This window comes from Mercurialis annua, linkage group LG4 (genome assembly GCF_937616625.2).
Source record: "Mercurialis annua linkage group LG4, ddMerAnnu1.2, whole genome shotgun sequence".
Lineage (NCBI taxonomy): Eukaryota > Viridiplantae > Streptophyta > Magnoliopsida > Malpighiales > Euphorbiaceae > Mercurialis > Mercurialis annua.
The window spans coordinates 22,062,416-22,080,043 of record NC_065573.1 but is presented as its reverse complement, the minus strand read 5'-3'; the positions used below and the strand labels follow the sequence as shown (position 1 = coordinate 22,080,043).

The window sequence follows — 17,628 nt, the reverse complement described above, 5'->3', positions numbered from 1 at the left end:
TACATTGATGTCTTTTTCTATTGATTAGATTAAATTTATAAAGATTGAGATATTCAATTGTTGCTCTGAACGCATGAAAAATTATCTTTCTATAAAATAACAGCCTTGATTATTATTTCAGTTAAATTCATTTCCTAAAATATTTTTAATTGATGATTTTCAGTTATCTCAAATGTTGGTAATGTTCTTAAAAAAATGTGGGTAATGTGATAAATATGTGAATACTATGTATTCTTGAATAAAGTAATTTTCTTTTTTTTTTTTGACAAAAACTAAAGTTCCAAAACTTGTTAAACATAGTCCATGATGTTTATAAAGCTTCATTATTGAAAAATATCCTGCCTTTTCGATCTTTTCTATTTATGGTTCAGACTCTTAAAAATTGAAAATGTTTTAATTTTTGATTTCAATAGTAGCATTTTGTACCAACGAGCTATACCTCAAATGATATAAGCGCTAGACAGAAAGTGTCAAGGTCGTGGGCTCAATTCCTCCCACAAACACACCCCCTCTCCAATTATAAAAAAAATAGTAGCATTTTGTTTAAATTAGATTTGTTTTATACTATTATTTAATATGTGGAATTTCTGACCATGTAAAGAAAAATCGGAATAATATAAAATAATACAAAAGGCATACGTGAACTTTTTCAACTCCAATTTGAACAAATATCTATAATTAAAATTGAAAATAAAAATAGGTTAATCTTAATAATTTTAAAAATTTAGACTATAAACAAAAACAGCCAAAAAATAAGACATTTTTGGATGATCAAACTTATTTATAATGCATATATTATTTCTCTTATGTAGTTCAATTTACTCTAAAATTAATTTTATTTATAAATAGATATATGTTACAATAAATTATTATTAAAATAATCAATTTTGCAAGAAATTAAAAATAAAATAAATATTCAAATAGATTTTAAGTAAACAAAATATAGTCACGTTAATTTATAACAGTAAAATTTATTTGTACCAAATAAATAGTAAGATACTTCAATAATGATGTTACTTGATAATTGATTAGGTTTATTAAATTTTCTTGATTACTAATTATAATAAGCTAGCTAGTAACTGTATAAAATATTTATACGTTAACCAAAACGAATTTCCCAGAAAAAAAGAGCAGAATGATGATGATAACGTTAAAATGTAAATCAGCAAATATTAGAAAGTTGATGACCTTTTAGAAAACAAAATAAGCTACCAGAACGTTTGCCTTTTGGATTCATTTATTTATTTCACATCTTAAGGCAAACAGACGGCCATATGGATGAACTGGCAGACTCTTCTCAGCCTGATAACTGGGCCCCAATATCTTTCTATACACGTGTCAATACATATTCTCATCTCGAGAAATTTTTAAATAGATCGTTTACCAAATTATTTATAGAATAAGTCATTCACAATACAACACTTTATTAAAAGGCTTATCCCCTTAAAATCCCCCCACCTTTTACCCCCAATTCGTTTGCACCCTCACGTTGTAAAACCACCAAATATACCCAAATCACGACCTTTCACTTTCAATTGTACCCTCAAGCATTAAATTGACCTCTTTTCACTTGAAAAATGTTCAAATCAATACTTTAAATTTTAACATATATTTTAAAATAGGACTTAATATTCTATTTAAAACAAAAATAAACCTATTTTTTCAAGTGAAAAGAGATCAATTTAATGCTTGAGGGTACAATTGAAAGTGAAAGGTCGTAATTTGGGTATATTTGGTGGTTTTGCAACGTGAGGGTACAAATGAATTGGGGGTAAAAGGTGAGGGGTTTTTAAGGGGATAAGCCTTATTAAAATAATGATACCATCTCTTCCATCTCCAATCAATTTCTAACAGAAATACGGGATTGAAAGCTATTAAAATAGTTAGTATTTCGTATATGCTTTTGCCTTTTTAATATATTGCATAACTTTTCTTTTAAAAATACAAAATATATTGCATAATTCTTATTGTTTGGAATTTTATATTAATATTTTATAGTCAATCGCATTTTATAGTAACATTATAATTAAATTTGTATACATTTATTATAATATTGTCATTATTTTAATAATATGGTGGACTAATTCTATCTAAAATATTTTAATTTTTTTATAACAAATGTTATAATATATATTTGTCTATTTGTTTTAATTATATAAAAAATTAAATTAAATATAATATGTTTATGTTAAATTAGGAGAACTTATAATTTGATATCTTACTACTTTAATTTTATTGTGATTAATCTTTAATCTTTTAAGCTTTATTGTCCTTTTAATTTCCAAAGATTTTTATTTAACAGCTAAAAGGATACTTCCCTTTCTTGAGTAGACAAAAAGCTTGATCAATTGCATTATGGCACTTCCCTCCTTTTCATATTATTGACAATTTGTGAATTTGGAAGTGGTCATCTTGACAAAGACTATTAATTTGACAAATACGGAGGTTTTTATACTATATAATTTTCATTTCGAAAGTTTTTATATTATTTCTTTGTTTTTTAGTTCCACTCATTATTTAATTTTTGACTTTTTGATTTTTTTTAAATTTCAGTCGTTCTATTTACAATTTTATTTTATTTTTCAATCACAAAAAAATTATAAAAATAAAATTAGATAAATAGAGAGATTAAAAAAACAAAAAAATAGTACAAGAATTCTGAAATGAAAATGATATATTATAGAGACTTATGTATGGGTTTAGCCTAATAATTTTGATTATTTCCATATCATCATGTAGTTTTTCCACTCAAAATACTTTGTAAATGTTCAAAATTTTGGAATTAAATTAGTAACTTAATTTTAAACACATATAATTAGCTATTATTAACTTTTTTTTTGATGAAAAGCTATTAGTAACTAGTTATCGTGTTTGTGTCATCTAATGTTTAGGGTTAGTCAACTGGGTAGCCCCTCCCCATTAAATTACTATCGTACTAATAACAACATTTACTACTTTAGCACTTCAATAAATTTGAATGCAGATTTATATAAATTCTAAAATGTAAGGTACTGACAAAATATACAGCCTAATGCTAAATCAGTCTATAATTAGAAAAATTATAGGATTGGAATTTCCTCAAATTCAAATAAACTTGAGGGGGTCATATTCTTAATCTACACAGTTCATTATAAAATAAATGGTGTAGATTAATTTGATTAAAATTGTACCTTTTTGATCTATACCGTTCATTTTACAATGAACGGTGTAGATCGTGAACTTGACCCTCTCAAGTTCATTTTGAATTTGAGGGAATCCAAATCCAAAATTCTAATATGGACTATTTACATTATGCCATACAGCGCAAACAGCATTTTATCATACTATTAAAATACCATAAATAACTTTTTAATTAACTAAAATTATACATATTTAATAGTGAATGGAAATATGAACGTTTCAAAACATAAATAATGTGGTAATCAGATTTTTTTTTATATTAATAATATATGCATAATTTTATCAAGATTATATTTTATATTATTTTAAAAAATAATTATATAAAAAATTTGATCAAATAAGTAGACCAAATTAATGTAAAATAAATTAATCACCCAAAAATGCGTCTACAATACGGCACCGTCCCATACCCTAATAGGTTTGCATAAAGCAAAAGGGCTCCACCTCACCCTAACTCGTTTCTCGTTCTCACTCACTATAGTCTATATACCAAAGCTCTTCATTAAACTCACCTCTCTTTCTCTCATATCTTCCACTTCTCAAACTCAAATCTCTCCGCTCTTTTTTCTTCACCGCCACCGCCTCCGCCACCACCCCGCCGCCGCCACCACCATGTCCGCCAAGGACTGCGGTAACCACGGCCACAAAAGCCGAAAACTCTTCCGGCGTCTCTTCGCCGGAATTCTAATCTTCCTCTTCATCGTCTTAGTTACCATCCTCATAATCTGGGCCATACTCCGTCCAAGCAAGCCCAAATTCATCCTCCAAGACGTCACCGTTTTCGCATTCAACGCGTCAAATCCAAATTACTTAACCTCCAATTTCCAAGTCACCTTCTCTTCTCGCAATCCAAACGACAACGTCGGTATCTACTACGACAAGCTAGACATTTACGCCACGTACCGGAACCAACAGATCACTCTCCGATCATCCATACCGAACACGTATCAAGGTCACAAAGAGGTCAACGTCTGGTCACCGAATGTCTACGGCACCGACGTTCCTGTCGCGCCTTACAACGCCGTTGGATTGAGTGAAGATCAGAATGCTGGAGCCGTTCTGCTCATGATTAAAATGGATGGACGGGTGAGATTTAAAGTTGGCACTTTTGTTTCTGGAAAATATCATTTGTATGTTAGATGTCCCGCTTATATTCAGTTTGGCAGTAGAACTGCCGGAATTATTGTCGGTGAGAATTCCGTTAAGTATTCACTTATAATCAAGTGCAGTGTCAGTATTTGAAGCCGGATACGAAGAAAACCGAAAGGAAAGATAGTTAAACTTGTAACGCCGTTAAGTATTTTTTTTTCATATATGAAATTGATGGCTCTGTTATAGATTTTTATATATAAAGACTTTGAATTGTAAATTTTTCTAAATTGAATAAAATTCAAGAAGAAATGAGATAATTAGATAAATTTATAATATGTTCAAGTTGTATTTATGCTTATTTATTAAATTTTATATTGCTTGAGTGTTTTTTGAGGAGAAAAATTATGATATAAGCATATAAAAACAATGGTGGCTGCTTTTTTTTCAATTCTAATTTATCTTTTTAATTTTATCAAATTTAATCTAAATTTTTCTTTTATTATTTTAATCCTAGCTAAATTTGTACAATTATTTGAGCTTGATTTTGCTATTAAAAAATTGTATTTTCATATTTGCTTTTCTTATTTAATTGAATGAACTTTTTCAATGATTGATACGAGAGTAAAGTTATGTTTAATTTATCCAATTATAAAAATATAATTAAAAATTTAGTTTTTTTAAATATAATTAGTATTAAAAGTAATATACAATTAAATTTTTTACGCTAGTAGTCCAAAATAATGGTTATTTATGATAATTGTAAATGGTATGGATCTAATAAGTAATTAATTAGAAATATGGGATTGAATATTTGATAAATTGAGATAGAGGGATAACAAATGAGTGTGAAACGGAGGTTGTGGAGTCGCTGTCGACTAATTTGTATGCATTCGCACACTGTTTTATTGATGTTTATTTCTTCTTTACTCTCACTTTTTTCTCTTGGATCTTTAAACTTTTGTATTCCTAAAAATCACTTAGTCAACTATAATTAATGATTCACTATTAGTTTAGTACCTTCAGATGGATGGAGTCAGTTCATGTGATGATCAAGAATTAAGTTTTAAATATTTATACTAATTTTATAAACTGTTTTATATTCGGATTGACAAGTTATTCTGATACTAATTAATGGTTTTAAACTACCAATGAGCTATAACTCAAATGTTATAAGCGCTAAGCAGCAAACTGCTAGGTCGTGAGTTCGATTCCTCCCACAAGCGCTCCCCATCCCCAAATTATCAAAAAATAAATAAATAATGGTTTTAAACTGATTCTAAAACATTATCAGCTTATAATTTAATTGTGATGTATTTGGTTTAAATGAAATCTATATATTTATTTAAAAACAAATAGATTTAGTTTAATTAAAAATTTATTTAATTGTTCTGTTTTTTTATATTTAATAGAGATTATTATATTTACATCTAATAAATTATTATATAAGACCAATTGCAAATGAAATAAATTTTGAATTAACGTTAAACAAACAAATGGCTAGTGGGTTACAATTTAAGAATTTTGTTTTCTTTCATTTGATTAATGTGTTTATTTTTTTGATGATGAAATGACTAATGTGCTTTGATTGCCGTTAGAGAATGCAACTTTTGCTTAACACATGATTTGGGTTTAGTTCGTTGTTTTTGGTGTGAGTGATACTCATTTTAGTTCATTTTATATTATGATCCAAAATATTTTTAAGAACTTAGATAGTAATCTAATTATAATTTTAAAAATTTGAAATACTTAAAAATGTTTAGATAGTAGTGAGACAAAATTGTAAGAATTTAAACAATTAGAAAAATAGTTGATCATTTTGGTGGAGAATGAATTGGATATGATTTTGCTTATCTATTGAGTTGCACACAACTGGGGAAGGCTGGTTGAAGTAAAATTTTGCATGTCCATAACTATTTTGCAAAATGAACATAAGGAAAATAATATAGAAAAATTGAAGAACGACAAAATAAGAAAAAAGCAAGCACATACAATGCACTTAGCTAGCAAAGACAATCTTCTTCTAGTTATGGATTGGCCCAGCATGTGGTGAATGTGCTCTCAGAAAAACTCTAAACGCTTATAATGTTTTGTAAATTAATTGTTTAAAGTTGATTATAGTCGATTTCAGTTTTATTTTCAATTATAATAAAAACTGAATTATCTATATTTTTTTAGAATAATAAAAATTTTATTAATAGAAAAATTAAAATACAACTTGATCAAATATTGAATAAATCAATACATTGAAGAGGTATAATAATAGAACATCTGTAAAATAACAGAAAATTATACTATCTAGTTTCTTCAATCGCGTTGGCGGAACTCTTTGAATATGCAACTTGGCGATCCGTCCGCTCCATTCGAAAGTTATTCTAAACCACAAATTGACTCTTTGATATTTGAATGAGTCCGAGAGAGTATTAGAAATAAGATTTCTATAGATAGCACTTCAGATTTACGCTCCATACATAATTCCATCAAGAAAATAACAAAACCCATAAAGGATAAGAGCCAAAACTCCACTAAGTAAGATAAAACATCCATAAAAGAAGAAAGAAAATTATCAATATATCTCAAATCTGTGATTATTGACGCAAAATAAACTAAATACGAGATTTGAAAAGAAAACGAGAGGGTGGAGAGGTGATTTTTAACCAAAAAATAGCTAAAATCACCTCCCTCTTGCTGCGGCTATAGGGTTTTTGAAAAAACAAAGTGAGAGTCTAGAGAGATGAGAGAGTTTTCTTAAATTTTGAAGGAAAAAAATGCCGCACACTTGTTTGAAAATAAATTATCTCTATTTTTTAGTATTCTTCGTCACAACTGCAAAAAAATTGATATAATAAAAAAAGATTAAGGGTGCTAAAAAGACAAATTTTTAAAATTTCTAATTTTTTTAAAAATATATTCTAACTTTTTAAATATTTTAAATCTATTTTGATTTGGTCAATTTGTTAAATATCAATCCAATTTTCAAAAATCGACGTAATATTTTTTAAAAGTAATTTATCCGAATCATGTTATATCTCAATGGAAAATTCTAAACTAAATATGTTTCATGAATTTTCTATACAGTTGTCACGTAAGCCCAATTAAATAAATTTAAAAAATTAAATAAATATCCAGTAAATCTGTCAAGTTGTGATAAATGATAACGTTTGAAAAGTTTCGATATATTTCAAAAAAGTTGAATTTTTTTAGCTTTTTAACACTATTAGACTTAAAAGAAAATATCAAAATATTTTTAGGACACCTCTAATTTTTTAGAATAGAATTTTGTTCCAATGACACTCCGATTAAGTATTGTATGTTGTTAATTATAAATTTAATAAATTTTTAATATTTTTAAAATGGAAGTGAGTTTATCTTCTCTCATATAAATTAGGGTTAAATTCATCTATCGTACTTGACCTTTGAGCCTTTTATCACTGACGTTTCTAAATTTTAATTTCATTTTCTAATTCCTCTGAATTTCGATTTACAAGATAGTAAACTCCTTCCGTCTATTTTGTTATCTAAACTATGGGGAAAGAGAAGAATAGACTTTAGAAACAGCTGCACCAAAAAAAGAGACAAAACCTAAGCTATGATTTTTGTACTTTTTTATATTTTGTATTTCGTCCCTAAAAATTTATTTTTCTTTATTTGATTCTTATACTTTTGAATCTAATAAAAATATGAGAGTGTAGTGCGCTTGTAAAAATCTAACAAAATCGTTTTCAAAAATTAAATAAATATCCAGTAAATCTAACATTTGAAAAGTTTCGATATATTTCAAAAAAATTGAAATTTTTAGCTTTTTAACACTATTAGACTTAAAAGAAAAAATCAAATATAATTTTTTAGAATAGTTTTTTGTTCCAATGACATTCCGATTAAGTATTGTATGTTGTTAATTATAAATTTAATAAATTTTTAATATTTTTTAAAATGGAAGTGAGTTTATCTTCTCTCATATAAATTAGGGTTAACTTCATCAATCATACTTGACCTTTGGGCCTTTTATCACTGGTGTTTCTAAATTTTAATTTCATTTTCTAATTCCTTTGAATTTCGATTTACAAGATAATAAACTCCTTCCGTCTATTTTGTTAACTAAACTATGGGAAAAGAGAAAAACATACTTTAGAAACAGCTGTACCAAAAAAAAGAAGAAGTCAAAACCTAAGCTATGGTTTCTGTATTTTTTTATGTTTTGTATTTCGTCCCTAAAAATTTCTTTTTCTTTACTTGATTTTTATACTTTTGAATCTAATAAAAATATGAGAGTGTAGTGCGCTTGCAAAAATCTAACAAAATCGTTTTCAAAAATATAAAGACTAAATAATAAAATATAAAGACTCATAAAAACGTTTTCGAAAGTAAAGGGATTAAATAAAAAAAAGTAAAGATGCATAAAATTAGAGTGAAAAAAATAAATAAATAGTACAAAGACTGTAGAATAGGTTAAACCTTGATAAATGATATAAAAAATAGTTGACAATAAAAATAACCGATAACAGATAGCGAGAAAGGGCATGTTCATTTTATTTTCTTATTTCTGCATTGATAATTATATTTTGATTTTTTTTTTCAAGTGCACATATATGGATATTTAAAGAAAGAAAAAGACACAAGGAGAAAGGGCAAATACTTAATTGAGGTACAACTTAATTGAGCTCAATTACTAGTAGAACTGAGCAAAGAAATTAGAGATTTGATGGTTTTTAGAAGAATGAGAGTATGGGCACTAGCAAAATAGAGAGCATATAGTGGAAGTCTTTTTCTCTTACCTACTAATTAATAATGCCAATTGTTTAATCAATACAATTTAGTCCACCTATCTATCACATGCTTAGTCATATATTAAGTGATGAGTGATGTTGGTATACCTAGCTATTTCCTAAATGTTATTTTTCCTATATTTTGCATTAAAATTTTATCTCTTGAGGACTTGCAACTCTTGCTAATATTGTACATATAAAGAACCAACTTTGTAGTATTTCTATTTTTTTTTTGAGATAATGAAATTTTTATTAATAGAGAAATAAAAATATAATTTAATTAAATATTGAATAAATCAATACATTTAAGAGGTATAATAATAGAATATCAGTAAAATAATTAGAAATTATATCTAATTTTTTCAATCGCGTTGACGGAACTCTTTGAATGTGCAACTCGGCGATCCGTCCGCTCCACTCGAAGGTTATTTTAAACCACAAATCGACTCTTTGGTATTTGAATGAGTCTGATTGAGAGAATATTAAAAATAAAATTTCTACTGATAGCACTTCCTATCTATACCCGTAAATAATTCCATTAAGGAAATAGCAAAATCCAAAAAAGTTAAGAGTTAAAATTCCACTAAAAAGACAAAACATTCATAAAGAAAGAAAGAAAAATACCAACAGATCTCAAATTTGTGATTATTGACGTAAAATAAACTAAATATGAGATTTGAAGAGAAAACGAGAGGGCGGGGAGGTGATTTTGATTTTGAAAAAGAAAAGAGAGTTTGGAGAAGTGAGAGAGTCAATTTCGATTTTATGTGTACAAAATAAATAGCCATAAAAAATAGTATTTTTATTATTAAATGTGAGAAAATGTATTAGATTTTGACTTGCATAATTGACAATGAATTAAATTTCATTTTGATGTGTAAGTGTACTGTGTACAGTGATACTAATTATCAAAAAATATTTAGTGACAGTTGAATATGCAAGAAAAGGGTATCTACATCATTTACGTTGGATCTATGAAAAGATACCATGTATATTTGTGGATTCATGATTTGGTTGAGCCATATTTAGATTCATAGCCAACAGGATATACAATTATTAATGTGTGATTAGGACGATTTGATTTTTTTTTCTTGAGTTGAAAATGATTGCATTGCATTTGTTGATCATGGTAGGTGGCACGGCAACAAATATATAGAGAAAGAAGTAAATAATTAGCATCATTATGGCCGTTTGAGGCAAATAATTGTTCCTATTTCGTTTGTGGTAAGGTTTTAATTTTAAGTATAATATCAATAGCAAGCAAAATTTAATGTGTATTTATTATTTCAAGTTATTTTAATATGTAATACAACATTGTTGGTAAAAATATTCTTTTTAAATTAGTGGCTACTGTTTTGTTGTTCCTTCTATTAGGCTAGATTGACAAGCAAAATCTAGACAATTACATATCAAGAATAATATTAGCAATAATTATATCTTTTATATAAAAAGATTTTTAGGTAGATTCAGTTTATCACGTCATTCGTGTACTAGCCTATCAAATTATGAAAGATTTTTAGATAGATTCAGTTTATCACGTCATCCGTGTACTAACTTATCACATTATGATACGTCATTAAAATAGTAATCAACGGATGATGTGGTAGACTAAGTCTACCTGAGAATTTCTCCTTTTTATATAAATTATTTTACACTTTATATTAATACTATATATAAAACTATCTAACTAAATGTTATTTTATTAATAAATAGATTTAATGTCTTGAAAACATATGACCTTTTATCCTCTTTTCAATCCTATTCTGGCGTTAAAAACTGTCAATTTTACCTTATTTCGCATTTTATCGTTTCAATTGTACCCTTAAACATTAAACTGATCTATTCATAAAAAAAACATTAGATCGATCTTGTTTTTTATTTAAAAAAATTTCTTCAAATTGACCCTTTTTACATTAAATTAACCTTTTACGTTAGATTGATTTTTTTGAAGAACGTTTTTAAATATTTTTAAATAAAAAATATCAATGTTCAAAGATACAATTAAAACGAGAAAATGCAAAATGGGATAAAATTGTCCAGTTTTCAACGTAGGTAGAATTGAAAAAAGGTTAAAAGTCAAGTGTTTTTAAAGCATTAGACCTAATAAATATTCTATTATTTTAATTCTATCTTCTTCTATCTTGAAATTTGAACTACCGATATTATAGATATCTACGTTCTTTTCACTTTATGCTATTTATATGAGAATTGTTTTCTACAGATCCCAATTTAAAATTTCATTAGCGAGTGAAGTCCTTGAATTATATATCTTAAAAAGGGTAAAAACGTTGTTTATTATGAGATCACGTTTGTTTATTGCTATGGAGCACGATTTCATTTCAATAATGCCCAACTACATATTTTTACTCATATAACGCCTACGTGGCCCTGATGTGGCATTGCCACACATTAACGCCACATAAGAAAAATTGTATAATTGGACATAATTGAAATGATTCTCACCAAATCAAAATTTTGGTTATCTATACTATATATAAAAGCACGGATTGGGGGGGGGGGGGGGGGGGGGGGGGGGGGGAGGAACATGCAAATTTACCGAATGATCTTTTCTAATTGATCATTAAATAAAGATTTTCTGGTCATTCATTAATTTCTTATTTAATGTATTACTAAAGATATATTATAATTAGAATTCTAATTAGATGTATTATGATTAGAGTTCTAATTAGAATAGAATTATATTCTATGTAATTTAACTATTTTTAACTAAGATATAACTAAAATAAATTATTATTAGTTCTTGATTAATAATTCTCTATGTCGTAATTATAATATAATAGTATTATGCATATCGAAAGAATATTTAATTAACCCCAAGGCGTAGATGAGTTGGTAAGGCGCTCTTCTAGCTTAAGTGACCGTACTCATGTATGCAGCCGTTTAAAACTTGGGGTCAGAGTTTGCCTCCCGCAAGGGACCTACACGGCTCGAATGGAAATTAGTCTGAATGTAGAAGGCTTAAAAGTGCCGTCTTATAGTTGAGACCCGTTCAGGAACCTCATGGACTCTGTACCAAAAAAAAAAATATTTAATTAGTTAGCAATTCTTAACCTAAATACTATGGTTCCGCTGTCAATTATTTTGTTGGACTCTTAAGGAGTTTCAAAACCTACAAGAAACAATCCTCTGTCCTATAATTAATCTATTAGCAAAATACTTTTAATTAATGCTTTTAATTTAATTATTAGTTAATGATTACACATTAATGTGCATTTAGTTACACTGTGGCTATGCCTAATTTATACTCCCTCCGTCTCATTCTAATTGAACACTATTTTCTTTTTGGGTGTCCCATTCTAATTGACACTTTCTATTTATAGAGTAGTTTTTACACTACTTTTCTCTTTATACCCTCTTCAATTAATGCATTTACAAAGCATATTTTTGAAAAGTTGTGATGCATTTAATGCAATATAAGGATATAAAAGTAATGTTACTAAAATTTCTTAAATAATGTGCAATTGAAATTTTCTCAATTAGAATGGGACGGAGAGAGTATATATTAGTGGTTAAGTTATTTTATGATTCTATTTCACAAAAAAAGAATGATCTATATATGGCAAAGTAAAATTTTGCTTACTAAAAGACTTTATATTTAATTTAATAAAGAAAATTAGAATTTAACATGGTAACAGATCAAAATAAAATTAATTTAAAATTATTACTTATTATAAAATATTACTAATTGTTTTAATTATTTACTGCATTAATTACAGCTACAAGTAAGGATAAATTTTCCTTCTAAATAATTTAATATTAATTATATATAAAAGTTATTGGTATAATTATTTTAAATTAATTTATAATATAAAGTATAAATAAATATTATTAATGTCAATTAAATATATTAATAAATATTTAACGAATTACACTCGAACCACGTGTGAAACACGTAAAACGACACTAGTTTCAATAAAAACCTCTAAAATAATTTCTTGCTTGCTCGTGATTTTGGACCATTTTTATAATTTTTTCAAAAGTTTTTTGCATAAATAATTCTTTACCAAAGCTTTTGGACTTCTATTTGTTAGGCTCCATGTGGTTTGGCTCGACCACAGTCCATTTGAATAAACTTTGCAGGTTGCCAAATCCCAAATGTATAAACCCATAAAGAACAAGCAAAACCAGCAACTCATGTAAGACCAAATCAAAACTAGCTAAGCCCAATACCTTTAAATTTCGAGAATATTACGCGGAATACTGGCTAAGCCCATTTTATTCCCAACATTACGGGCCAAGGTTTCTATTTTCAATACTACATCTTTTTGTTTCTAAATTCGAATAATGACTTTCTTAAATCACAAGATTACCTTTTTTTATTTTGAAAACAGTTGGTTATAGAAAAAAACACCAGAATGCATGTTTTTGAATTTCAATAGGAAACCTAGATTCTCGCCTATTATTTCTCAACTCTCTAAACATGTAAACCCTCAATTTAAACTTCCTAATTAGTTTTCTTTTAAGACGATTGTGTAATGGTAGAAACTAGGTCTATCTCCAAGAAATCTCCATCGAAGAAGGTTTTGATTCCTAAATCGAAACACAAACTAGCAAAAAGAAGGTTGATTTTGTTGAAGGTCGGTCATTGAAAAAGCATCGTAAAGTCCGTAAGCTAAAGGACGAAGATAGTGATTTTCAAGATTTTAATATTACTAATAGAAGCGAGACGGCGAAAGTTTTTTCTAATGATTAGCTCAAGCCCGCCGTTGCCAAGCTGCCGCCGTACGTCAAAATATCGCAGATCTGAAGCCATGGAGGAGACGACAGAAACGTCAAGAAATCGCAGATCTAAACGGACCTAGTCAATGTTTTTAGGTGTTGGTTAATCCATTTCTTATTTTCTTTTGTGAACGACGGTGGTGATGTGGTTGTGATTCTATTTTTTGGTGTTGCACAGCATGCACTCTAAGTGTTTGAAAAAATGTTTATGAGAATTGTAATGTTTTGGGTGTTGGGTAACCAATGGTTAACATTGGGTAAACCGTTGGTTAACTTGTAATAAATTTTATTTTGAGTATATTATTAATAAAATCATTAGTAAACTGTTGGTGAATTTTATTTTTGTCGCTAGTTAACTAATGATGTGTTAATGGTACACCAATAACCTTGTTTTTAGCACACTGTTAGTATACGTTAAGTTAATCGTTGACAAACCTATAGTTAAATATTATTTAATATATCATGAATAATTTTTTAATAAACCTGAATTGCGCATTTTAAACAAAATTTATTTTAAATACACCGTTAGTAACCTGTTAGTATGCCGTTGGTTAACCAAACCGTAATTGTTTCGAATATTGAATATAATCAGCTCTAATTATATATTAAGATAAACGTTTACCAAATATTACCCTTAATTTTATTTAAATTTGATTTTGAAAATTTTGTAATTGATTTTATTTGAAAAGATCTTTAATTGGTTTATTTTAAAAAGATATTAATTGATTTTATTTAGAAAGATCTTAATTGAAAAGATCTTAATTTATTTGGAAAGATTTTATTTGTAAGAGAATCTTAACTTTCATCTAACTACATTCCTTATATAATAATTATTGTATTTTTATAATTAACAAAGTATAATTTTGCTAAAAAAAAAGTGAGTATTGTATTTTTCAATTTTGAAAGTATGCCTAGTAATCTTGAAAATATTTTGCTACTACATAGGTACTTGTTAAAAAAACTATTCTTGATATGGCCTACGGGTGGGTGATTCATTATCTTTTAGACCAAAGAAATTTATTAATTTCTTCAGGAAAATTAAATTTTTTTAAAGAAAGTTGATTTATATACATCAAACATAAAACCATTTTTAAGTTTTCATAATTACTTAAAGAAAGTTGATAATCATTTGGTGTGCAACGAACTATTTTAAGATTAAAATTTAAAATCTTAATTCTGTATTCCATTGAAGCTAACTAACACAAGAAAATTGGGTATAGAACAATGTATAGTTTTGACCAAGCAAAAGACATTCCCCATTGGCTTATTCTCATTAACTTAGTAACTTAGCATTATCAAATTAAACCAAGAATTTGCCAATTAAAAAAATAATTCGTACAAAATTGAAAAGGAAAGCTATGTTGTATATATAATAAGTCAATGGCAGTGAACAGAAGTTACGAGTAACCATCCTATACATCTCTTTCAAATTCAACTAATCCCTACGTATCCATAGAAAACTTAATTAATTACCCACCTTCCATCCCATTTCACAAAATATATTTCCATAAAGGTTCACATCAATCCTTAAACTTGTAAGAACGGGCTTACATAAATCAAATTTAGTTTTTTTTTATGATAATTTAGTTTGCGACTCTCCAAAATAAGTTCAATTACATCCATTAATTTACTTTTAGAGTGTGTAAGCTTTCAAAATATCAATAATATAAACCTGTCGATCTTTTTATAATTAAAAAGAAAATTGTTAACACTTGTATGAGAAAATTGAACTTAGTATTGTCAAATGTTCAGTGGCGGACTTATAATTTTTGCTCAGCCCAGATTAATAATTAATTCACTTCTGATTTTGCTACATTCCGAATTTAACCTACCTTTAGTATGAATTCACTACATATTTACCTCAATTTTCAAAAATTGTACCTCTTTTTTTTTAAAAAAAATTCTCCTCATACGAGGCTAGAGCCTATCCTAACCTGAAGGATAGTTCCGCTCATACAGTGCCATAGTCATGAATTGAATTAAAGGAGACAAAATAGAATTTTTTTCATATAGTAAACAAATATTAAATTTATTTAAATTAAGAGGGTCCATATATAATAATTTTTAACTAACATGACAAACCTTTAAAAAAGTTAATTAAGAATTTGGCATTTTTTTAAATTAAAAGGGGCAAATGCCCGCCTTAACCGCCAAGCGGCTACGCCACTGCTCTCGTATCTAACGCTTATAGCATTTGAACTATAACTCGTTGATTATAAATATGCTGAAATATGTATGGGACCAAATTGTCTTTTTTGGAGAATTGTAGATCAAATTATCAAAATAGGATGAAGTTGATTTATATGAACCCATTTCATAAGTTTAAGGACATAAATAATAGTTTTACTCAAAAGACTTCTTAAGTTTGAATCCAATCCCACGAAGTAACCGTGTCAATATTGACGCGGCCAACTTTACGTGTTCTCTCCTACTCCCTATATAAAACCCAACACTAATTCTCTTCCAATATCACACTTTTTTTTAAGCATTCTTGATATTCTTTATTTTGGTTCTTGATTCTTGAAAGTCTTAGTCTTATGGCAGAAAAACAAGCTTTGAACGGAGCCTATTACGGCCCAGCAATCCCACCACCACAAAACTACCACCGTCATGGCCGTGGTTCAGGCTGCGGCTGCGGCTGTTGCCTCTTAAGCTGCTTACTGAAGATCATAGTCACCGCCGTCGTGGTTCTTGGTCTTGCCGTCCTCATATTCTGGCTCGTAGTACGTCCCAATAAAGTCAAGTTCCACGTAACAGAAGCTACTCTCTCGGAGTTCAATATTGCAAACAATAATCTCCGTTACAATTTAGCTCTCAACATCACTGTGCGTAACCCTAACAAGAAACTGGGTGTATACTACGATAGAATTGAGGCGAGACCACGTTACGAAGATCAAAGATTTGATTCTAAATTCTTGACTCCATTTTATCAGGGACACAAAAATACCAAAGTTTTGACTCCTTCATTTCAAGGAGAGCATGTGATTCTTCTAGCTGGCGATAAACTGGTTAATTATAATCAAGAAAAGGTATCTGGGATTTACAGTATTGATTTGACTCTGTATTTGAAGATTAGATTCAAGATTGGCGATATTAAAGTTGGCACGTTCAAGCCCAAGATTCAGTGTGAGTTGAAGGTTCCTCTCAATAACACTGCTGGTATTTTTCAGAGAACCGAGTGCGATTGGGATTATTGATGATGATTTTGCATGAATATCACTATTTCTATTCTTTTTCTTGTTTCATATTTTGAGTCTTTGATATCGGTTTCATTTCTTGATTAATATTTTTTTTGCTTGTCATATTGTATAAGTATTCATACATATAGAGAGAATACTATTCTTTTTGATGTGTTATGTATATGAGTTTGATGTATATAAATAATTCAGTACTCTATTTCCTATTTCTTTAGTCGACTAATGGCCATATAATATATATATATATATATATATATATATATATATATATATATATATATATTTTGATTGATCGACTTTTTCTCCAAGCTGAAAGAGTTGTTTATGAGAAGCAACTTAATCAAATTGCCTGGTTTGAACAAGTCTTTTAGTATTAATATTGGCACTGAGGTGTTATTATCAAATTTGTGAAGGAAAATGAATAAAGATAATTAATGAGCAAAAAGAAAACGAAAATGGAATTGGGCTTGTACTAAAAAGAAACAGAGCATAGAGCATTGGCAAAAGACGAAATTTTACTGTTTTTATGATTGAGTCCTCCAACTTTGCTTTTGTTCAATTAGGTTCCTTTGTAAGCCTCTTATTTTGTCATCTGTTAATTCCTGATCAACAGATATTAGAATCGTGTATTTTTTTTTTGAGAAAGAATTGTGTAT

The 17,628-nt window shown here is 28.0% G+C and overlaps 2 protein-coding genes across 2 annotated transcripts; both read left to right on the top strand.

The window, feature by feature from the left end:
• The first annotated feature begins 3,679 nt into the window (after positions 1-3,679).
• On the top strand, positions 3,680-4,598 carry LOC126679272 (NDR1/HIN1-like protein 1). Its single transcript, XM_050374267.2, has one exon. The coding sequence runs from the start codon at positions 3,793-3,795 to the stop codon at positions 4,420-4,422; it is 630 nt and encodes a 209-aa protein (XP_050230224.1). The 5' UTR covers positions 3,680-3,792; the 3' UTR covers positions 4,423-4,598.
• Positions 4,599-16,234: 11,636 nt separating this feature from the next.
• Positions 16,235-17,178, top strand: LOC126679159 (NDR1/HIN1-like protein 10). Its single transcript, XM_050374106.2, has one exon. It carries the CDS (start codon positions 16,313-16,315, stop codon positions 16,970-16,972), a length of 660 nt encoding a protein of 219 aa, XP_050230063.1. The 5' UTR covers positions 16,235-16,312; the 3' UTR covers positions 16,973-17,178.
• The last annotated feature ends 450 nt before the right edge of the window (positions 17,179-17,628 follow it).